Source organism: Belonocnema kinseyi, chromosome 4 (genome assembly GCF_010883055.1).
Source record: "Belonocnema kinseyi isolate 2016_QV_RU_SX_M_011 chromosome 4, B_treatae_v1, whole genome shotgun sequence".
Lineage (NCBI taxonomy): Eukaryota > Metazoa > Arthropoda > Insecta > Hymenoptera > Cynipidae > Belonocnema > Belonocnema kinseyi.
In genome coordinates, this window is record NC_046660.1 from 100900650 (window position 1) to 100918695 (window position 18046).

Sequence of the window (18046 nt, forward strand, 5' to 3'; positions counted from 1 at the left end):
AATGCAGTACATAAACGTAGGATAATGTCTTCTAATGCTCTCCTGAAATTTTGAGTTCGATATTTGATTTACAAAAAAAGTTCTATGGTTCAAAAAAAAAATGTTGTTCAATAGAAAAAAGAGGTTGGTAATGTAGAAATTCCACTGTGTCGCATGCCCTTAAAAAAAAAAAAACTTTTGAAGATACGTTGGATGACAAACTGAGAAAAATTCTCCGAGTCAAGCTAGAAAAATTGCAAACAAACTGTGGAACTTCAATACAAAAATATAAATTTTCAGTCAAGAAGATCAATTTTCAACCAAAAAGAACGAACTTTCAACAAAATAAATAAATTTTAAACTAAAAGCGATCAATTTTTAAACAAAAATTGAATCCAAAAATTAATTACGTACAAAAAAAACAAGTAATTTTCAACAAAATAGTTAAATGGAATAATGTAAAGCTACTTTTACCAACTCTGACACTTCCAACATTCAAATTGAAGTACGAAATCCTTTATAAAAAATCACAAGAATATATTGATCAAATTTGCAGAAAACACTCTTGAATATCTTTATTTCCATATTTTAAGTTAAATTTGAAAAGAGAAGCATGGAAAATTCATAGAAACTCATTTTTAAATGCAGTTGATCGTACGATCATCGATTTTTCTCTCTCTTCCTTCAGAACTGTTATTTTTAAATAAAAATAGTAATAAAATCTAAAGCATTTAAAACAGTGCTTCCAATTTGTAGGTGAGTTGAAACATTGTTTTAATTTTGAATTATAAAATAATGCGTTTATATGTAAACAAAAAAGCATACCGTCAACTTAGGAACTTCAAAGATCCTAGCATCGTCGGTGACTGTACCAACAATGACTGCGATGCGGTTTTCACGGCCTGGCTTCTTCATGAAACGAACAATTCGTGCCAGCGAAATTGGTGGACGATTGATTTTACTCATAAACAATCTTTTGAGGATGATTTTGTTGAACTTAGAGTTCGTTCTCCTCGCCAAGTACCGATAGAGCTAAAAAAAATAATAAATGAATGATTATAATAAAATTAAATAGGATTGATTTCCTAAGATGGATAATATGAATATATAATCTCATTTTGGAAGCTTCAGGGCTTAAGAAATTAATATTTTTAGCTCCAAAGCATTACAAATCTAGAAATTTCAATATTTATGCATTCAAGTGGAATAATTGGATAACGGAAGTGTTTGTCTCAGCTCGAGTAATCGTCTTTTAAATGGAGATAAGAGCCGGAATAGGAAAGCTGAAGTTCCTTTAGCGAACGTTCAAATTGGACCAGTCTTTTATCTCAGACTGACACAGAGTGCAGTTCACCCTGAATTTTATGGGATAATTTCGCAATTGGCTTTGACTTTTTGCATTTACAAGCTTCGTAAATGCAAAAAATCAAAGCCAATTGTGAAATTATCCCATAAAATTCAGTATTTCGATTATTTAGAGATATATTACTTTCAATGAAATTCGAGTGTCAGGGGATTATTTCAATACGTAACAAACATTTTCCATGCGCCTCGAGATTCGATTGCCGAATTTTAAATCGCGTTAATTGCATAAGAGCAAAACCATACAAAATAAAAAATTGAACTTTTTTTTAAATTTAAGGCTTAAGATAAAAAAAAACTTTTAGTTTTCAACCTGAGGAGATAAACATTCACCAACTTATAATTAGTGGAATGTTCAAAATTTAATAAAATATTATTATAAGCGTCCAAGAATTAACAATTTAAAATTGTACATAAAAGTTAAAAAAAATTTTAATTGACTATCGTTAGCTAGCTCGTATAATAAAAATGTTGCATTAAAGAATTCCATATTAATATCGCAATAATTGATAGAAGTTTAAATTTCAATTTAGAAATTTAACTTTGAACTAATTGAATTAGCCTATTTTATTTCCCACTGGAAGCTTGAAAGCATAAGAATTGAAGACTTATCTAAAAAAACATTACCAAATTTACGTATTTCACATTTATTCATTCAAGTTGAATAATTCCGTAATTGCAATATATGTCTCAGCTAGTATAATCGTCTTTTAAATTGAGATAAAAGCCGGAATAGGAAAGCTGAATTTTATTTAGCGAACGTTCAAATTGGACCAGTCTTTTATCTCAGACTGACACAGAGTGCACTTCGCTATCAATTTTTTTAATTAAAGACGTTGAAATTTGTCAATTTATAACCATAGGCAATCGCGAAATTATTCTAGGAAATTCACGATTTGGATACTGTCAAAATACTTGATTAATTTCTAAGGATTTCAAGTGTCGTGCGTTTTTTTTTTAATTACAGCAATTTTGAAAGTCAAATTGAAATCTATTTATTTTTTTCAGGAATAACAGTCCTTGTTAAACAATATGGAAGCAATATGCACAAACTTAATAGATTTCAATTGGAAGAGTTCAGGAAATAACCAATGAACATGTTATTCATTAAAATTGAAAAGTTTTTAGTTGACGATTGTTAAAAATGATGTACAATAAACATTCTAAGCTTAATAATTTCCAATTAACATCGCAATTACACAATTTAAAATTACGGTTTAGAAATTTAACTTTTAACATATTGCAATAGCATACTTTATTTTACACTGAACGCTCCAAAACATAAGAATTCGAGATGTATCTAAAAAGAATCTAAAAATTTACATTTTTCATATTTATGCATTTAACATGAACATTTCCGTAATTGCAATATATGTCTCAGCTAGTATAATCGTCTTTTTAATTGAGATAAAAGCCGGAATAGGAAAGCTGAATTTTATTTGGCGAACATTCAAATTGGACCAGTCTTTTATCTTAGACTGACACAGAGTGCAGTTCGCCATAAATTTTTCTAATCAAAGATGTTGAAATTTGTAAATGCAAAAAATCAGAGACAATTGCAAAATTATTCCAGGAAATTTGGGGTTTCGAGTCTTCAGAAATATGTTAATTCCGGAGGAATTCAAGTGTAGGGTCATTATTTTTCAGATGCAACAATTTTGAAGAAGTCAAATTTAAACCCATTTTATTCTGAGAAATAACCAATCACTCACTAAAGGCGCCGAATTTCGGAGCGTTCAACACAAATATTTTATTTGTGCCACGACATTTCGAATGACGTTCTTAATCAAACGCGTTAACTAATTGAGTGTAAAGTCATGAAAAGGAAATAATAAACTTTTTCCTTGAACTTGAGAATTAAAAGGGAAAAAGTGCCGACGTCATCTTGAACGGTTTAATGTTCGCCAATTTGCAATAATTGGAAACTTTTATAATTTTATACATTCCAATTCGACACAATTTAGACAATTTTAAATTACAATTCAGGAATTTCACTTTGAACAGATTACAATAACTTGTTTTATTTAAGACTGAAAGTTTCAAATCATAAGGATTGAAGACTTACCTAAAAAGCATACAAAATTAAAAGCTCTATATTTATGCATACAAATTGAATCATTTCCTAATTGTAAAATTTGTCTCAGCTAGTATAATCGTCTTTTCAATTGAGATAAAAGCCGGAATAGGAAAGCTGAATTTTATTTGGCGAACGTTCAAATTGGACCAGTCTTGTATCTCAGACTGACACAGAGTGCAGTTCGCTATCAATTTAAATAATTATGTTGAAATTCAAAAAATCAGAAGTAAAAAATTACAACAGGAAGTTTTTGGCTTCGAATTTCAAGGAAATATCGTCTAATGCTTGCACTTCAATGAAAGTATTTTTTGTTTAAATGAAACTTTAATCAAACTACATTTCTTTGACAAAATCAACTAGAAAGGAAAAATAAAAGGCGAACTTATTATACAAATAATTTTAATCAATTCAAAAGTTTTGTCTAGTGAAAACTGAAAACTCCACGTTAACTTGCTGTACAACAATACTTCCCCCATCTAATAGGACAAAACGAGAATCTCAAAAACAGATTTTTAACATTTAACTACTAAAAATTAGGAACATATTGTTTCAATCCTTAAACCACGAGTTCGACGTGACACCCTGACACCAACGGAAACCTAACCTCCAAAGAGGTTAGGTTTTCGACGATTGAAAATTGCCTTTTTTACACATAAACAATCTAAACTTCTGAAGGAAAAATAATTGCAGATATAAAACAGCAAATGAAAAGTAATAAAATTGTAAATACCTTGACGAGTAGTCGCAAATAAACGTCCTGCGACCGGGGTTCCGTTCGTCGCACCTTTCGGTCATGTTTATGGTTAATGTCGATACCCTAAAAATAAAACGTTGCTGTTATTTCGATAAATCAGATGAATATGCACGTACTTAATCCTTGAAAAATTCACTATTTGTACAAATATAAAGGATGTTTTTGGATTTTGAACACGAGCACAGAAAATGTGTAACTTCTCACCATTTTGACAAACCGGAAAAGAGACTCAGATGGCGCTGCAGATTGAATTTCTTAAAACATCTCGAGTCTCGTATGTCGCTACATATGCTTGGTCCGAAAGAAATACAATTTAAAGAAGGCTACATCCTAAAGAAATCATCAAATTATTTTAACTAGCACAACCTTATTTTTATAAATAACGTCATAGATAACATGATAAAATTATAGCAAAATTATAGAAAATATATTGTGAGGTTACATTTTTTTAATTAACCTGTCGATAAAAAGGGCATAGTTGATTTAGAAAATCATAAGATAGCGCCACTTGGCCAATTAAAGTGACATTTTGTGAAACGAAAAGGTAGGTGGCGGGGAGAGGTTAGAAACATTATGAACACATGATCAGTCAGCAGACATGAGCCATACCATTGAATATGATGGGTCCGATAATAGCATAAAAGCAAAGAAATCAAGAGAGAAACAAGTATTCAGTCTCGTGTTTCGGCATGCAGCTGAATTGCCGGGCATACTCGCGGATGAATTCATACATGCATATCCTACTCCGCGAGTTTTTAAGTGTTCTCTAATTTGTAAATGTAGGATTGACTTAAATTTCGGAGTAACTGCTCTCTATTAAAAAAAAAAAACATTGACATGCTCTGCGCGCAGGATCGAGTGGTGGCCGGGTGCATTTTGCGTTGTGCTCTCTCATCTCTCGATGTCGTTTGGACAGTCTGATTATCGCAAATCCCCACTGATTAAGAACAAATCCTCGTGGGAAACTGCATAAAAATCCACTATTGGAATCGACGTCGATCGAGCAAATTCAATCTCCAACTGTCAACCTCCCGTTTCCTCTTATTATCAGTGTCACATCAAATTCGATCAGTGAATTTGCAGCGCCTGAAGCACCAGGGATGAGATAAATAATATAAATAAATATTTTTAAATCTTGGACGGTTGGGATGAATATAAATAAAGCGGAAATTCACACATAATAGAGAAAAAAAGTGTCGAATCCGTCCAGTATTGTTTACAATCAAATTTCGTGAATGGTTCTAATTCGACAATATAAACAGCGAAAGACACTCAAAAATCAACAATAATGATCGACTCTCAATTTTTGATCGATTAGACAACAGTAGTCATATTTTCGTAATTACATTATCTGACTATAATTTGAGTAATTTTTATAAATATTAAATATATGTATTAATATTGTTAAAAAAGTGATATTTTGTCGAGATGGGTGAAGAAACTCAAGCGCGTGTGACTTCCGTCTTGGAAGAGACGTTTTACATAACTTCCAAGAAGAATACAATTTATCGTGTAAAGTTAACAGATAAAGGATTGAGTCTGCAGAAGGAAAGCAACGGCACGACCAAAACCGAGACGATACCCTTGATTGATATAATCGGATGTAGGTGTATGAGATCTAAGAGGCAAAGCGCGGGAAGCTGCGTTTGTCGACCTGGTGCTTTCAAAAGTCAGCTCAGGGTCGTTGAATCAACAGAAGTGATTCATTCGCTGGACGAATATGACACCTCGGCTTATTTGTATATTTATGCCTACACCTTGAAAAAAGCGAGAGTGAAGGGAGCCAGGAGGCGAGAGAGAACGACGATCACCCTTCGATTTAGAAGTTTTGATAGATACGAGGATAATCTCCGGGAGGCCAGCAGGTGGAGATTGGCGATCAAGTGCCTCGTGTCGAGGGTTCCTGTACCCAAGACACTTATGAGTCCCAGTCATGGAAATTTGGAGTCTATCATCAGCGGTAAGATTTTGAGAAAATACATGTTTATTTTACAGGTTTTTAAAGTCACGCTTTGGGGCCGCTTAAATGCTACGTCAAGCTATTTTAAAAAATTTTTTCACAGTTCGAATTTTCGACCCAGCCAGGGGGGGGGGGGGCGAATTTTCACCTAAACTGTTGAATTTTCTAGAAAAAAAACATGACTAGCAAAATCATTGCATTTTCAACAAATGGGTGAAATGAAAAAAAAACAGATTATCGATCAAAGAGTTGCATTTAGAACCAAATAGTTGAACTTTCAACGAATAATGTAATAGTTGATGTTTCAACCAAAAAATAAGATTTTTTCAACAAAACAGTTGAATACTCAACAAAAACAGAATTATTTTTAGTCAAACAGGTGCTCCTTTGACCAAAAAAAGCATTGGGCCACCACGCTCCTTTATTCTCAGGTCTCGAATTCTATACAGTTGGAAAAATTTATTTTCGAAAACAAAAAATGAATTTTCCAAAAAATGTTTACATTTTCAATCGACCAAAAAGATAAATCTTTAACTGATAGAATGAATTGTTATCAAAGTAGATAAATTTTTAAATAAGAAAATTAATTTTCTACTAAAAAGACGGATTTTAAACAAAAGAGTTTTATTAATTCATTAAAAAAAAAAGAACTTTTGACAAAATAATTTAAGCCCAAACCAAGAAAATGAATGCCATTCAAAATTAATTTTTAACTAAACAAAAAACCAAGTTTCAACAAAATAACTAAATCTTCAACCAAATATGTAGTAGATTTTTCAATTAGAAAGAATTAACTTTCAACTAAAAATAGTTCGATTTTTTAATTTGTTTCTATTAATCCAGTTCGCATTTAAGCAAACAACGTTGCTTTACCTGTCAAGTAAAATCTTTAATTTTCATATTTTGAAGCATTTGAAGAAATTTTTATTTACATTTATATTTTCCATGGTGCTGTCAAATTCTGCGTTAACCCCTCTCCACCACTGTAAGTGAAACGTAATTTTTGAAGGGCCATTTTATTCGATTTTACCGGTGTTTTAGTTTAGATATGTTTAGGTGTTTAAAATAGTTTTAAGTTTAACTTGAAGAAAAAAGTATTTGGGATTCTGAACACATTTTAGTTCATTGTCTTTTTATTTGAAAATATAGTTTTACATTTTGGGATCATACAATATAACTTTTTATCGGGATTCAATCAAATCAAGTTGAATGATTTTTAAATCATTCTATTCAAAGGTTCTGAACTGATTGCGATTTATTATCCGTCTTAGAATGTCTTTTAATTGAAAGCATTGTATTATTAAACTTTTTTTTTCATAATGTGAGGAGTAAGTGAATAAAACGTGATGAATCCACCTGAGTTCTTTTTCCAATATTTAAGGATATATTGTAGCTTGAAATCCATGAACGAAGATTCATTTTAAAACCGGCTATTATTATCTGCGAGCCTGGTTAATAAATTGAATGCAAATAAAATATCTTTAGTCCAATAATGTGTTGAAGTTATTAACGAAATGATTAATGATAAAATTAATGATAAATTATTTATTCATTTTTTATTCAGCAAAGTCATACTCGTATTTCACTGATTATAAATGCTCTAATGATATATATTTACCATTTCTATTTGCAAATGAAATCAGAAGATAATTTTATACCTGGTTACTATATTTTCAAATAAAAAAATAAAGGTTTGTAAAATTATGTATCACAAGAAAAATATTTTAAAGCATTTGTCAATTGTAAAAAGGTTTACACTTAAATCCAAGAAGAACAAAATGTTTTCGCCAACTTAAGTTTGATACTCGAGTTGATATTCCAAACATACAGAAACGATCATTGGCTACATTTAAAAAAATGGATTTATCCCGTTTTGTTCGCTGTCTCCTCATTTATTCAAATGTAAATTGTAAATTGTAGAAATTGATTACAGTGATCGATAAAATGTGACTTATACTTCTGCATTTTTTTACTCTAAAATCGAATCTGTCCTTCATATATCCCAGAATTTGGATGAATAGATATTTGTAAAATAATTTTCTAATTTTTTTATTTAGTTTTTAAATTAATGGTACAATGTTTCGATGCGCCTTTTAATACCGAATGCAACGATCACCTCTCAATAATTCCAACAGGCTGTAGATAACCGCAAAAAAATGAAGAATATGCACGAAAAATGAGAATCTTCCAGAAATTGTGATGTTTCGAAAAATATCCTATTTTATCAAACAAGTAAAATCTGTGTTTTTCTCTTCATTTTTTAATATGCCGAAGATAACTAAAAAAAATAAATTCATTTTAGCATTCACCGGATGGAACAACAGATAGAAGTTCACGTCTTGTTGACCATTAGTAATAGAGCATATTGATAGAATTTCGAATTTAGTGATTACAGAAAAGAAAATAATCTACTGAAAAAGAAATTTTGGAAACAAATAGATGACAGATTCGAATTCAGGGTCAACAAATGCTTTGGAAACGATTGTCTCATTCCACAGATACGTAGATTACATTTTGTTGACCAGTCTTATTTAGTCGAATGATAAATTATTAGCATTTAGTGATAAGCTATCTTACTGAAAATAAGATACTAAAACCAGGGTCCAAGAATTTTTCTATTTGTTTTTTTTTCGGCTCAGGGGAGAGTCGGTTAGTTTGGGACCAAACTGATTAGTAACTATTTCCAAGACTACAACAAATATTAGATAGGTTTTGTGTGGTACATATAAATTCACTCACGAACTATGTGACTCTTGAACAATGTATATTGCTCAAAATGATTAAAACAGAAAAACAGAGATTTCGTTTCGGAAGAGTCTGAATTGGTTTTGTGAGTCAACAATAATCATTGAGGTCTGTTAGTCTGGCATTTACCATAGTGTCATAAAAACTTCTTTTTCGTGATACAAGTGTCACACCTCGAATCTATTTAAGTCGGTTAAGTTCAGTCTAAACTTGTTTTCAATGAATAGGTCTGGTCTACTAACAAAAAGGGCAAAATCGTACTAAAACAATTGATTTTGAAAAAAAAATCCTCTCACATTTTTTAGCATCTTCACGGTATTGGATTCTAAAATTCTAAATCTGAGTTGAAAGTAGGTATATGTAAAATATGTAGAAATATACTTTATTTGAAAATAATTCAAGTTAATAAGTTTAACGATTTAGAAAAAAAAATTAATTATATGAAATTTGGAAACTAATTAATTTTTTAGTACTTTAAAGTATGTGGCAAATACTTGAAAGTGAATGTTATCGTGTTTGGAAGATACTTCAAACGAGATTTTAATTATTTCAGTTTTTTTCGATTATTCTTTTTTAATTATATCTTACTCTCCATTTAGAAATCTCAAATTTTTCTGGAATTTAACGGTTGTCAACGTCAGGTCTATAATTTGTTTTTAATTAACCTGGAAAAAACCTGATGAAAATAGAATTTGGAAAGCAAAATTCTATATCAACGCTGGTATAAGACATTTATTTAATAAATTTTATATCAAATTTCATCAAATGGTAATAAAATTTAAAAAATAGCATTAAAATGCCCCCAAAGGGAATCAAATGTTGTGTCAGCCATTTTCTAGCATACAATAAAAAAAAATTGTTCTAAAAATTTCAAAACTTTGGCCGCCATATTGGATAATATAGGGGGGGGGGGGGTGACGTCCATTTTCGTTTTTATTTTTTTCCTGTGTTTCTATCGTTTAGAATATCTGAAAAAATGCACAGAACTTTCAAACATTTTCTACTTGCATGATTAAAAAAAAAAATTTGACTTGAAATTCAAAATCAAAGAAACTTTCAATTTTTTCTTTAATTTTTGTGTGTGATAAAACTCAAATAATATCTTAGTTTTTTACCACATAATAGTTACCCAACGAGCTATTATTGTGCATTTTTTTATATTTTTAAATTCGGGGGATCTTAGTGTGAAAAATTGAAAACAGTCACTTTTGCATATTCCAACTCCTGAGTCACATTGATACCTGAATATATCCATATAATACAATTATCGAAGAGTATTCATCTATTATTAGATAAATTTCATATAACATAAAAGTATATATACATTGTAACAAAAAAGATGCAATGATTATTCCTGGTATTATCATTTTTGAAATTTCTTAGAAGTTTCATTTATTTATCAGATTTAGTTTCATATTGATTAATAATTTGTTCCTCATCACTCTAATCATTTATCACAGTTACACATTTTGATTTAGTAAAACTTCTCAAAATTTCTTTCTGTCTGATGATTCTTGACAAAGGTAGACTATATATTAAGTTGTATATACACTACCGTCGAAAATTGTCGGTACGATCAGCGAATTCAGCTTATGACATGACCTTCGAAAGTTCTAGCTAAAAACTAAAATTCATAACAAGCAGCCTTTAAGATCTTATCTTTAATTTAAACAAATAATACTCGAAAAATGTAAATAGGTTCTTGAGATACATAGAAAAATGTACAAGCCTCAAATTTCAAGTTTCAGTATACGTATGGAAAATACTGAATATGACAGGACGTAATCTGTGAAATGTCATCTTTAATGTAAGCTAATAACACATGTATCTGAAGTTCCGAACGTTCAAATGAACGAATTGAGAAAAAAATGTATTTTTTTTCTTAAATTAGCCTAGCGTAATTAGTTCACCTAAGCATAAAAATGAGTATTATACGAATAAATCTCAAAAAAAATGTTTCAAGGGTAAAACACCCTAAAATGTAATGCTAATTTATCATGTCGTAAAACAAGTTTTTTCAGTGGGGTAAGAGCCGCCGGAAAGAATATTTAAAACCACTCCTAGTGTATCAAAATCAGAAAATCGTCGAAATGACCGCCTTTATACAGTTTTTTTCGAGTTAAAAATACTTTTAATTTACCTTGTTATAGAACAAGTTATTTCATGGGGGGTAAGAGCCGCCGGAAAGCATATTTAAAACCACCCCTAGTGTATAAAAATCAGAAAATCGTCGAAATGACCGCCTTTATACAGTTTTTTTCGAGTTAAAAATACTTTTAATTTACCTTGTTATAGAACAAGTTTTTTCATGGGGGTAAGAGCCGCCGGAAAGAATATTTAAAACCACCCCTAGTGTATCAGAATCAGAAAATCGTCGAAATGACCGCCTTTAAACAGTTTTTTTCGAGTTAAAAATACTTTTAATTTACCTTGTTATAGAACAAGTTTTTTCATGGGGGTAAGAGCCGCCGGAAATAATATTTAAAACCACCCCTAGTGTATCAAAATTAGAAAATCGTCGAAATGACCGCCTTTGTACATTTTTTTCGAGTTAAAAATACTTTTAATTTACCTTGTTATAGAACAAGTTTTTCAGTGGGGTAAGAGCCGCCGGAAATAATATTTAAAACCACCCCTAGTGTATCAAAATCAGAAAATCGTCAAAATGAACTTGTTCTATAACAAGGTAAATTATAAGTATTTTTAACTCGGTAAAAAAATTGTATAAAGGCGTTCATTTTGACGATTTTCTCATTTTGATACACTAGGGGTGGTTATAAATATTCTTTCCGGCGGCTCTTACCCCACTGAAACAACTTGTTTTACGACATGGTAAATTAACACTATTTTTTATTGGATAAAAAAGTGTACAAAGGCGGTCATTCGGCACATTCTGTGTTGCCCCTATCTGCATTACATTTGAAGGTGTTTCACCCTTGAAAAAAATTATTTTTTGAGATTTTTTCGTATAATACTCATTTTTATGCTTAGCTGAACTAATTCCGCTAGGCTAATTTCAGAAAAAAAAATTTTTTTTTCATTTCCTTCATTTGAAAGTTCGGAACTTCAGGTACATAATAAAACTTCAAAAATATTTACGGGTTCCCAAGATATGACATTAATGTGCAAGCCCGTCTGTGTCGCGTGTGAGTCAGCAATCACCGCAGATTACCAGACTTGCTGCTCAAGCGATCGAAATTCGGCGCAGCACGCTTGGAGATTTTTAGTCGTATCTCAAGATCCAGTAAAGATTTTGCAAGTTTTATTGGCATAAATTAAAGATTAGGCCTAAAAGACTGTGTAGTATGAATTTAAGATTGTTCCTACAGCGTTCCTAGATCGTGCCACAAGGGGAAGTCGAGGTACAAAATTCGAGAAATTCTTGCATTTTTTTAAACTTCTCACATGTTATATTATCTTGAAAAGATAAAAAATATCTCTATTATGGCTCATTCGACGCGTACTCTCTTAAACAGTTTCTCGCTCCTTTCGGGAACGAGTAACCACGCTTCAAAGTCGGCTGTAGGGATTTTTAATACATAATACTTTCAGGTACCGTAGTGACAATTTCCGACGGTAGTTTACAACTTAGCTTATGGTCGACATTTGTCGAGAATCAGCAGACCGGCTGAAATTTTGAGCAGTTTATTTACAAAAACAAAATGTGTGACGGTGATAAATAAGGAAAGTGACGAAGATTAAATTCTCAATAAATATGAAAATAAATCAGTTAAATACATGAAACTTCCAAACAATTTTAAATGATAGTACCACGAATAATCATTGTATCTTTTCTTCACAGTACGTATATATCTAACATTATATAAATAAACTTATATAATTGTATTACATGAAAATATTCAGGTATCAGTGCGCCTCAGGATTTGGAATGTCTAAAAATTACTGTTTTTAATTGTTTACGCTAAGAACCCCTGAATTAAAAAAATATAAAAATTTCTTGAGTTTGTATTTCCTGAAATTTTTGTTTTAATCATGCTCGTTGAAAGTGTTTGAAAGAAGTTCTTCAAATTTTTTCGGAATCGTTCTAACGCGCGCGACTATTAGTTCTCGCGCTTCGCGCTCGACAATATATTTATCTAGCGCTCCGCGCTCGATAATGTATTTGCCTTGCGCTCCACGCTCGATCTTTGTATATTCCTTATACTTGTGCGCAGATTTTTTTAAACTAAAGTTCAAAGCATCGGCAAGAGTAATTTGGTAATCGTGACATCTTTTTTGTTAAAGCTCCTTCTGCTTTAACGAATACATTCTCATCAAGTATCTCGTGCTTCGCACTCGAATTTGTACCTCAACTTGTATATCATTTAAATAAGTGTATATTATTACAATTCATAACAATTCATTAAAACAGACGTAGTTTCATTGTCTCTTTTAAAAAAATGCGAATTCGTTAAAAAAAATTTATTAAACATTTTATTGCAACTTCTGCCGTTTTTTCACAAACTGAATTTGCTCATTTTCAATTTTATTTTTACGATTTAAACGTAACACATGCGGTACACATCAGCCTTGCCTTTTTTAAACTTCTAAATTAAATCCCTACCTCAGTGACCCGTGTAGAAATTGCTCTAATAGTCCCTAAAAATATATAGGCTTTCTTTGGGGCCCCAGCAGCTTACCTTTATTAGGGTTGCCCCCATCAGGACCTATTATGGTCCAAATATGGCAACCCTTTTAATTGAGATGACGTCCATAATAAGCCCCCTGTTGTGGCCCTGCACAGGATCACCTTAGACCCTAAATAATTAACATATACAAAAAAATTTTTTTTTTAATACGAAAAAAAAAATTGAAAAATCTGAAATGCTAACATTTCATGCGGAAAATTACAGGTATAAAATGCTTGATTTATGCCAGACTTGAACTCATTCGTTCTAGCTGTGAACCCTCTGCGTTAACACCACGTAATATAAAGGGGCTGACATTACAAAGGGGCCCCTAACATTAATTGGGAAGTAATAAGGATTCTTGTTACGGGCCTGAACAAATTTCCTTTAACGGGCCCTAACAATTTTGCTTAAACAAACTAGTACGGCTCCTAACAATTTGCCCCATGCGGACCCTAATAAAAATAGGGAAACCCCAGCAGGGTCTCAACAGTACCCCTTTAAGATTTCTATACGGGGACCCACGAAACTTCGATTGATGAGGGTTAGGGGGCGGGGGGCGATTGGTTTCAACCGAGAGTGATAGCTGGTTAGTGTTTTATGCTGAGCAGTTCAACCAGCCTTCAGCAGCGTTTGTTAGATGGGAGTTCATATGATCTAATTTTCACATTCCCGACCCACAGTGGGAAAAAATGACTTTTTTGTTCAAAATAACATACAACCACAGATATTGACCGATTAAAACCAAAAAAAAATTTAAAAAAGCTGTCAAGATTTCTAAGAAAGATGTCGGGCCTGATTTTTGAATTAGGTTTTCAATTTTTTATAAATAATTAGTTAAAATAATATTTTATAGGATTTTTCATGATTTTACGTTTTTAAGTTATATTTCAAGAAATTTGAATGGAAGCAATATTATATTTTAAAAATTTTCCCTTAAGACTATAATTGTTTATATTATAAACAAATGCAGTAATCAGACATTTTTCAAAAGAAAAATTCGTTTTTTTCTATGTACATTTTTTTTAAATTTGGAACTTTATGATAGTTTTAGCAAAATTCCTCATTTGTTTATTAATCATATGATCTTTTGAACAAATTTAATAAACAAATGCATTATTGGGGCATTTGCCGGCAGAAAAAATCGGGTTTTTCAATGCCACTCTTTTAGCATGGAAACGTTATGAGAATTTCAGCAACATTCATAATAATTTGATAAATTCTATTATTTCTTTAAACAAATTTAATGAACAAATGCATTAATCAGGCATTTTTCTACAGAAAAACTCGTTTTTTTCTATGTCAACAGTTTTGATTAGGATATCTAAAAAAATAAATTTTCCATCGACAGATGCTGGAATAATGAATTTGTTTATTGAATTTGTTTTTAAAAAAATATAAAATTTATCAACCAATTATGAATTTCGGTGAAATCTTCATGAACTTCCCAATTAAAATGACTGAAATCGAAAAAAAAACTAATTTTTCCGTCCATAGATGCCCGAATAATGCGTGTGTTTTTAAAAATCATACAATTTGTCAAATCATCATGAATGTTGCTGAATTTATTACGAAGTTCCCAACTGAAAAGACTGGCATTGAATATATATATATATATAATAATAAAAGTTTATAATATAAACAATTATAATCAGAAGAGAAATTTTTGTAATAATATTGTTTAGATTCCAATTTTTTGCAACATAACTTGAAAAAAAACGTGTATTTATGGAAAATCGTAGAAAATTTTTTTTCAACAAATAATTTGTTGCTAAACGTTTTTTTTGGTATATTGTCTAATATTGGAATATCTTTAAATGATGCTATTTTATGCAACTTATGCGATTTCAACCATTTTTCTGTTATTGGCGAGCACCGGGAACGCCAAATAGAAAAAAAGCCATTTTTTCGTAATATTTGTTTATTTATAATAAAATTGAAAACATAATTCAAAAACAGACTGGACAACTCTCTTAGAAATCTTACTAGCTTTTTTCCAATTTTTTTAAATCGAAATCGGTGAAGATTTGTGGGCTGCACGTTATTCTGAACCATGATTTTAAGCTACTAAAAAAATTTACCAAAGGAAAATCCAATCAGTCAATTCTTTTTAAAAAATTTTCATGCTAACAAAAAAACCATCCACGGACAGATAGATAGACAAAAACTGGGGGGAGGGGTCAAATTTTACACAAATCTAATACCTTCTCTGATGAGAATGTAAAAATGTATTAATTTTGCCTGAATAATGTTTGGTAGTTCTGCTTTTTTTGTTTTAATTGTTAAAAAAGCATTAAAAGCATAACAAAGTAAATTTGTTGAAAACCAAAAAAAGAGAAAATGGAAATTAAAAGAAAAAAGTTGTGATGAGAATATGCCAACGCAGCGGGCAGATTTTTCGTTTTTGACTGTTAAGGAGGTTTTTAACGATTAAAGCAAAAACTACGCATCCGATCAAAAAATGATTAATAACAAATTTATAGATATTTTTAAAATGCACCATTTTTTCTGTACACCTTTTCACCTATTTTGCATAGTTTAACCGAAAAAATGTAATGTTTGATTTTCCATCATCTTTGTATGCTGTCAAAAATGGAATTTTAGATTATTCAAGAAAATTCTAAAAAGTTATTAGAATAATCATGTAGGGCATTAAAAAAGAAACATTTTTCTTCTCTTCACTTTTTTCATATCGTGCGTTTATTTGGCTTAAAATGTTCATGTAACCGTATTTTTTGGAATTTTGTAAATGCTATAACTCTGGTAAATTTTGCTTTTATCAAAAAAAGTTATTAGGATCATTTGCTTGTCTTTTCGAATGCTATGAATATCCGTATAGAAAGTTTTTGAATTTTGAAAAAAAGTCTCAAAAATATTCAAAATGTGCTCACTTTTTGCATTTTTATCCGAAATGGCTGTCTAACCAACTTGACCTTCATTTTAAGATACTAAAATAATTTACCAAAGGAAAATCTAATCAGTAAATTCTTTAAAAAGTTTTCGTGCTAACAAAAAAACCATCCACGGACATACAGACTGTCTCAAAACGTGGACATATGACATTTGACATTTGGTGGCTAACGGTTTGAAATTTTGATAACGTTTTTTTTTTATTGTATGCTTTCAAATGGCAGACGCAACATTTGATTCCCTTTAAGGGCATTTTTTGCATACTTAACCGGCTAATATCCCTTAAAGACATCTTTACTTCATATATTTACGACATCGTTATTTTATTCTCTATCTCTACTATGTCATATGATGTTGCAATAGCATTTTAAAAACACGAAAGTAGGTATACTCGTAGAAATATAAGGACGTAATGAATCAAAATCAGTTTCTTCTCAGGCTATAACCTTTATTTATAAAAACGAAGCAGTTTCAAAAATACAAATTCAATGACTATACCTGCTTATAATATTCATAAAATTAATGATTCTCATTCTAATTACACACCTCTGCTTTGACGTCATAATGTTTTGCCTTCATGATTTTATTTGAATGTATTTATAATTCTGACGAATTTCAAAAATCCAATGACATTTGGAATTAGAATAGCCCTTGGAATAGCCTTTGACTTCTCGTTTTTAAGGTTCTTTCCATTACTAAACAGAAGATCAACTAAGATTGAAATACAAATGAGGTCAGCATTTATCGCTTTTTAATATTTTATAAATATTTTCCAACAAACTGTTTGAAATGATATATATACACATGTATACATATATATATATATATATATAATCTTTGGTCTATTACTTTGTATACAATTTCCATGGCAATTTAAAAAAAAACATTATCAAGTCTCTTTTAAATTCTTATAATCAGTCCATTGACTGTCGTCGATTGAAAAATGTGTCCGATGTTCTAATTATGTAATTAGAAATTTACAATGATGTATATTGTACTGTGTGAAAGTACACATCTCGCGAAGATTTATTGTGGGATTTATCACACATAGAATCCATTATGTAATCTGAGCACATGAGATTTTCTGACAATTAGTGAATTAATAACTGAAATTAGACATTTTTTCACAAAACATCTAGTAATTATTGAACTGAAAATAATTTTCAAAATGTGATTCCTTGAGTGTTTCTTCTAGAAACAAATTGACTTCCAAGGTCAATGGTAAATATTCCATTCACGGTCGATCCTTTTACCTTCCTCATATTGTGGTAAAGAATCAGTGACGTTGACCTTTTGCCCATAATCCAAATTTCATATACTTATTACGTCACTGAAATGTCAAATGAATTTGATGTATTTTCACTTTCAATGGCGCCGACCGATCAGCTGGGATGAAAACAATACCAAATGCGTTAAACTAAACTTTATTTGTCTGTTACTTTGAAAAAAATAAATTCTCGCCATGAACGTTTTTAGAGAATAAGTTTTTTTTTAATATTTAACAAAATATTAAACTCGATATAAAAAAGTTATAAATTTTATTATTTCATTAAATGGGTTTTGAAAAAATACTAATTTTCAAAGACACGTATGATGAGAAATTATTTTTGACGAACATACTTTTAAAAACA

The 18046-nt window shown here is 30.6% G+C and overlaps 2 protein-coding genes across 3 annotated transcripts in view; one reads left to right on the plus strand and one right to left on the minus strand.

The window, feature by feature from the left end:
- The window catches only part of LOC117172154 (60S ribosomal protein L18), a 6898-nt gene extending 2664 nt beyond the window's left edge, over positions 1–4234 (minus strand). Inside the window, exons 1-2 of the mRNA XM_033359958.1 lie at positions 4149–4234; positions 805–1011 (exon numbers count right to left, since the gene is read on the minus strand). Coding sequence (XP_033215849.1) covers positions 805–945 — 141 coding nt within the window. The 5' untranslated portion in view covers positions 946–1011; positions 4149–4234. The remainder of the gene's footprint in view (positions 1–804; positions 1012–4148) is intronic.
- Positions 4235–4770: 536 nt separating this feature from the next.
- The window catches only part of LOC117172153 (sphingosine kinase 2-like), a 50521-nt gene continuing 37245 nt past the window's right edge, over positions 4771–18046 (plus strand). For both annotated transcript variants that reach the window (XM_033359955.1, XM_033359957.1), the window contains exon 1: positions 4771–6132. In XM_033359955.1, coding sequence (XP_033215846.1) covers positions 5601–6132 — 532 coding nt within the window. In that variant the 5' untranslated portion in view covers positions 4771–5600. The remainder of the gene's footprint in view (positions 6133–18046) is intronic.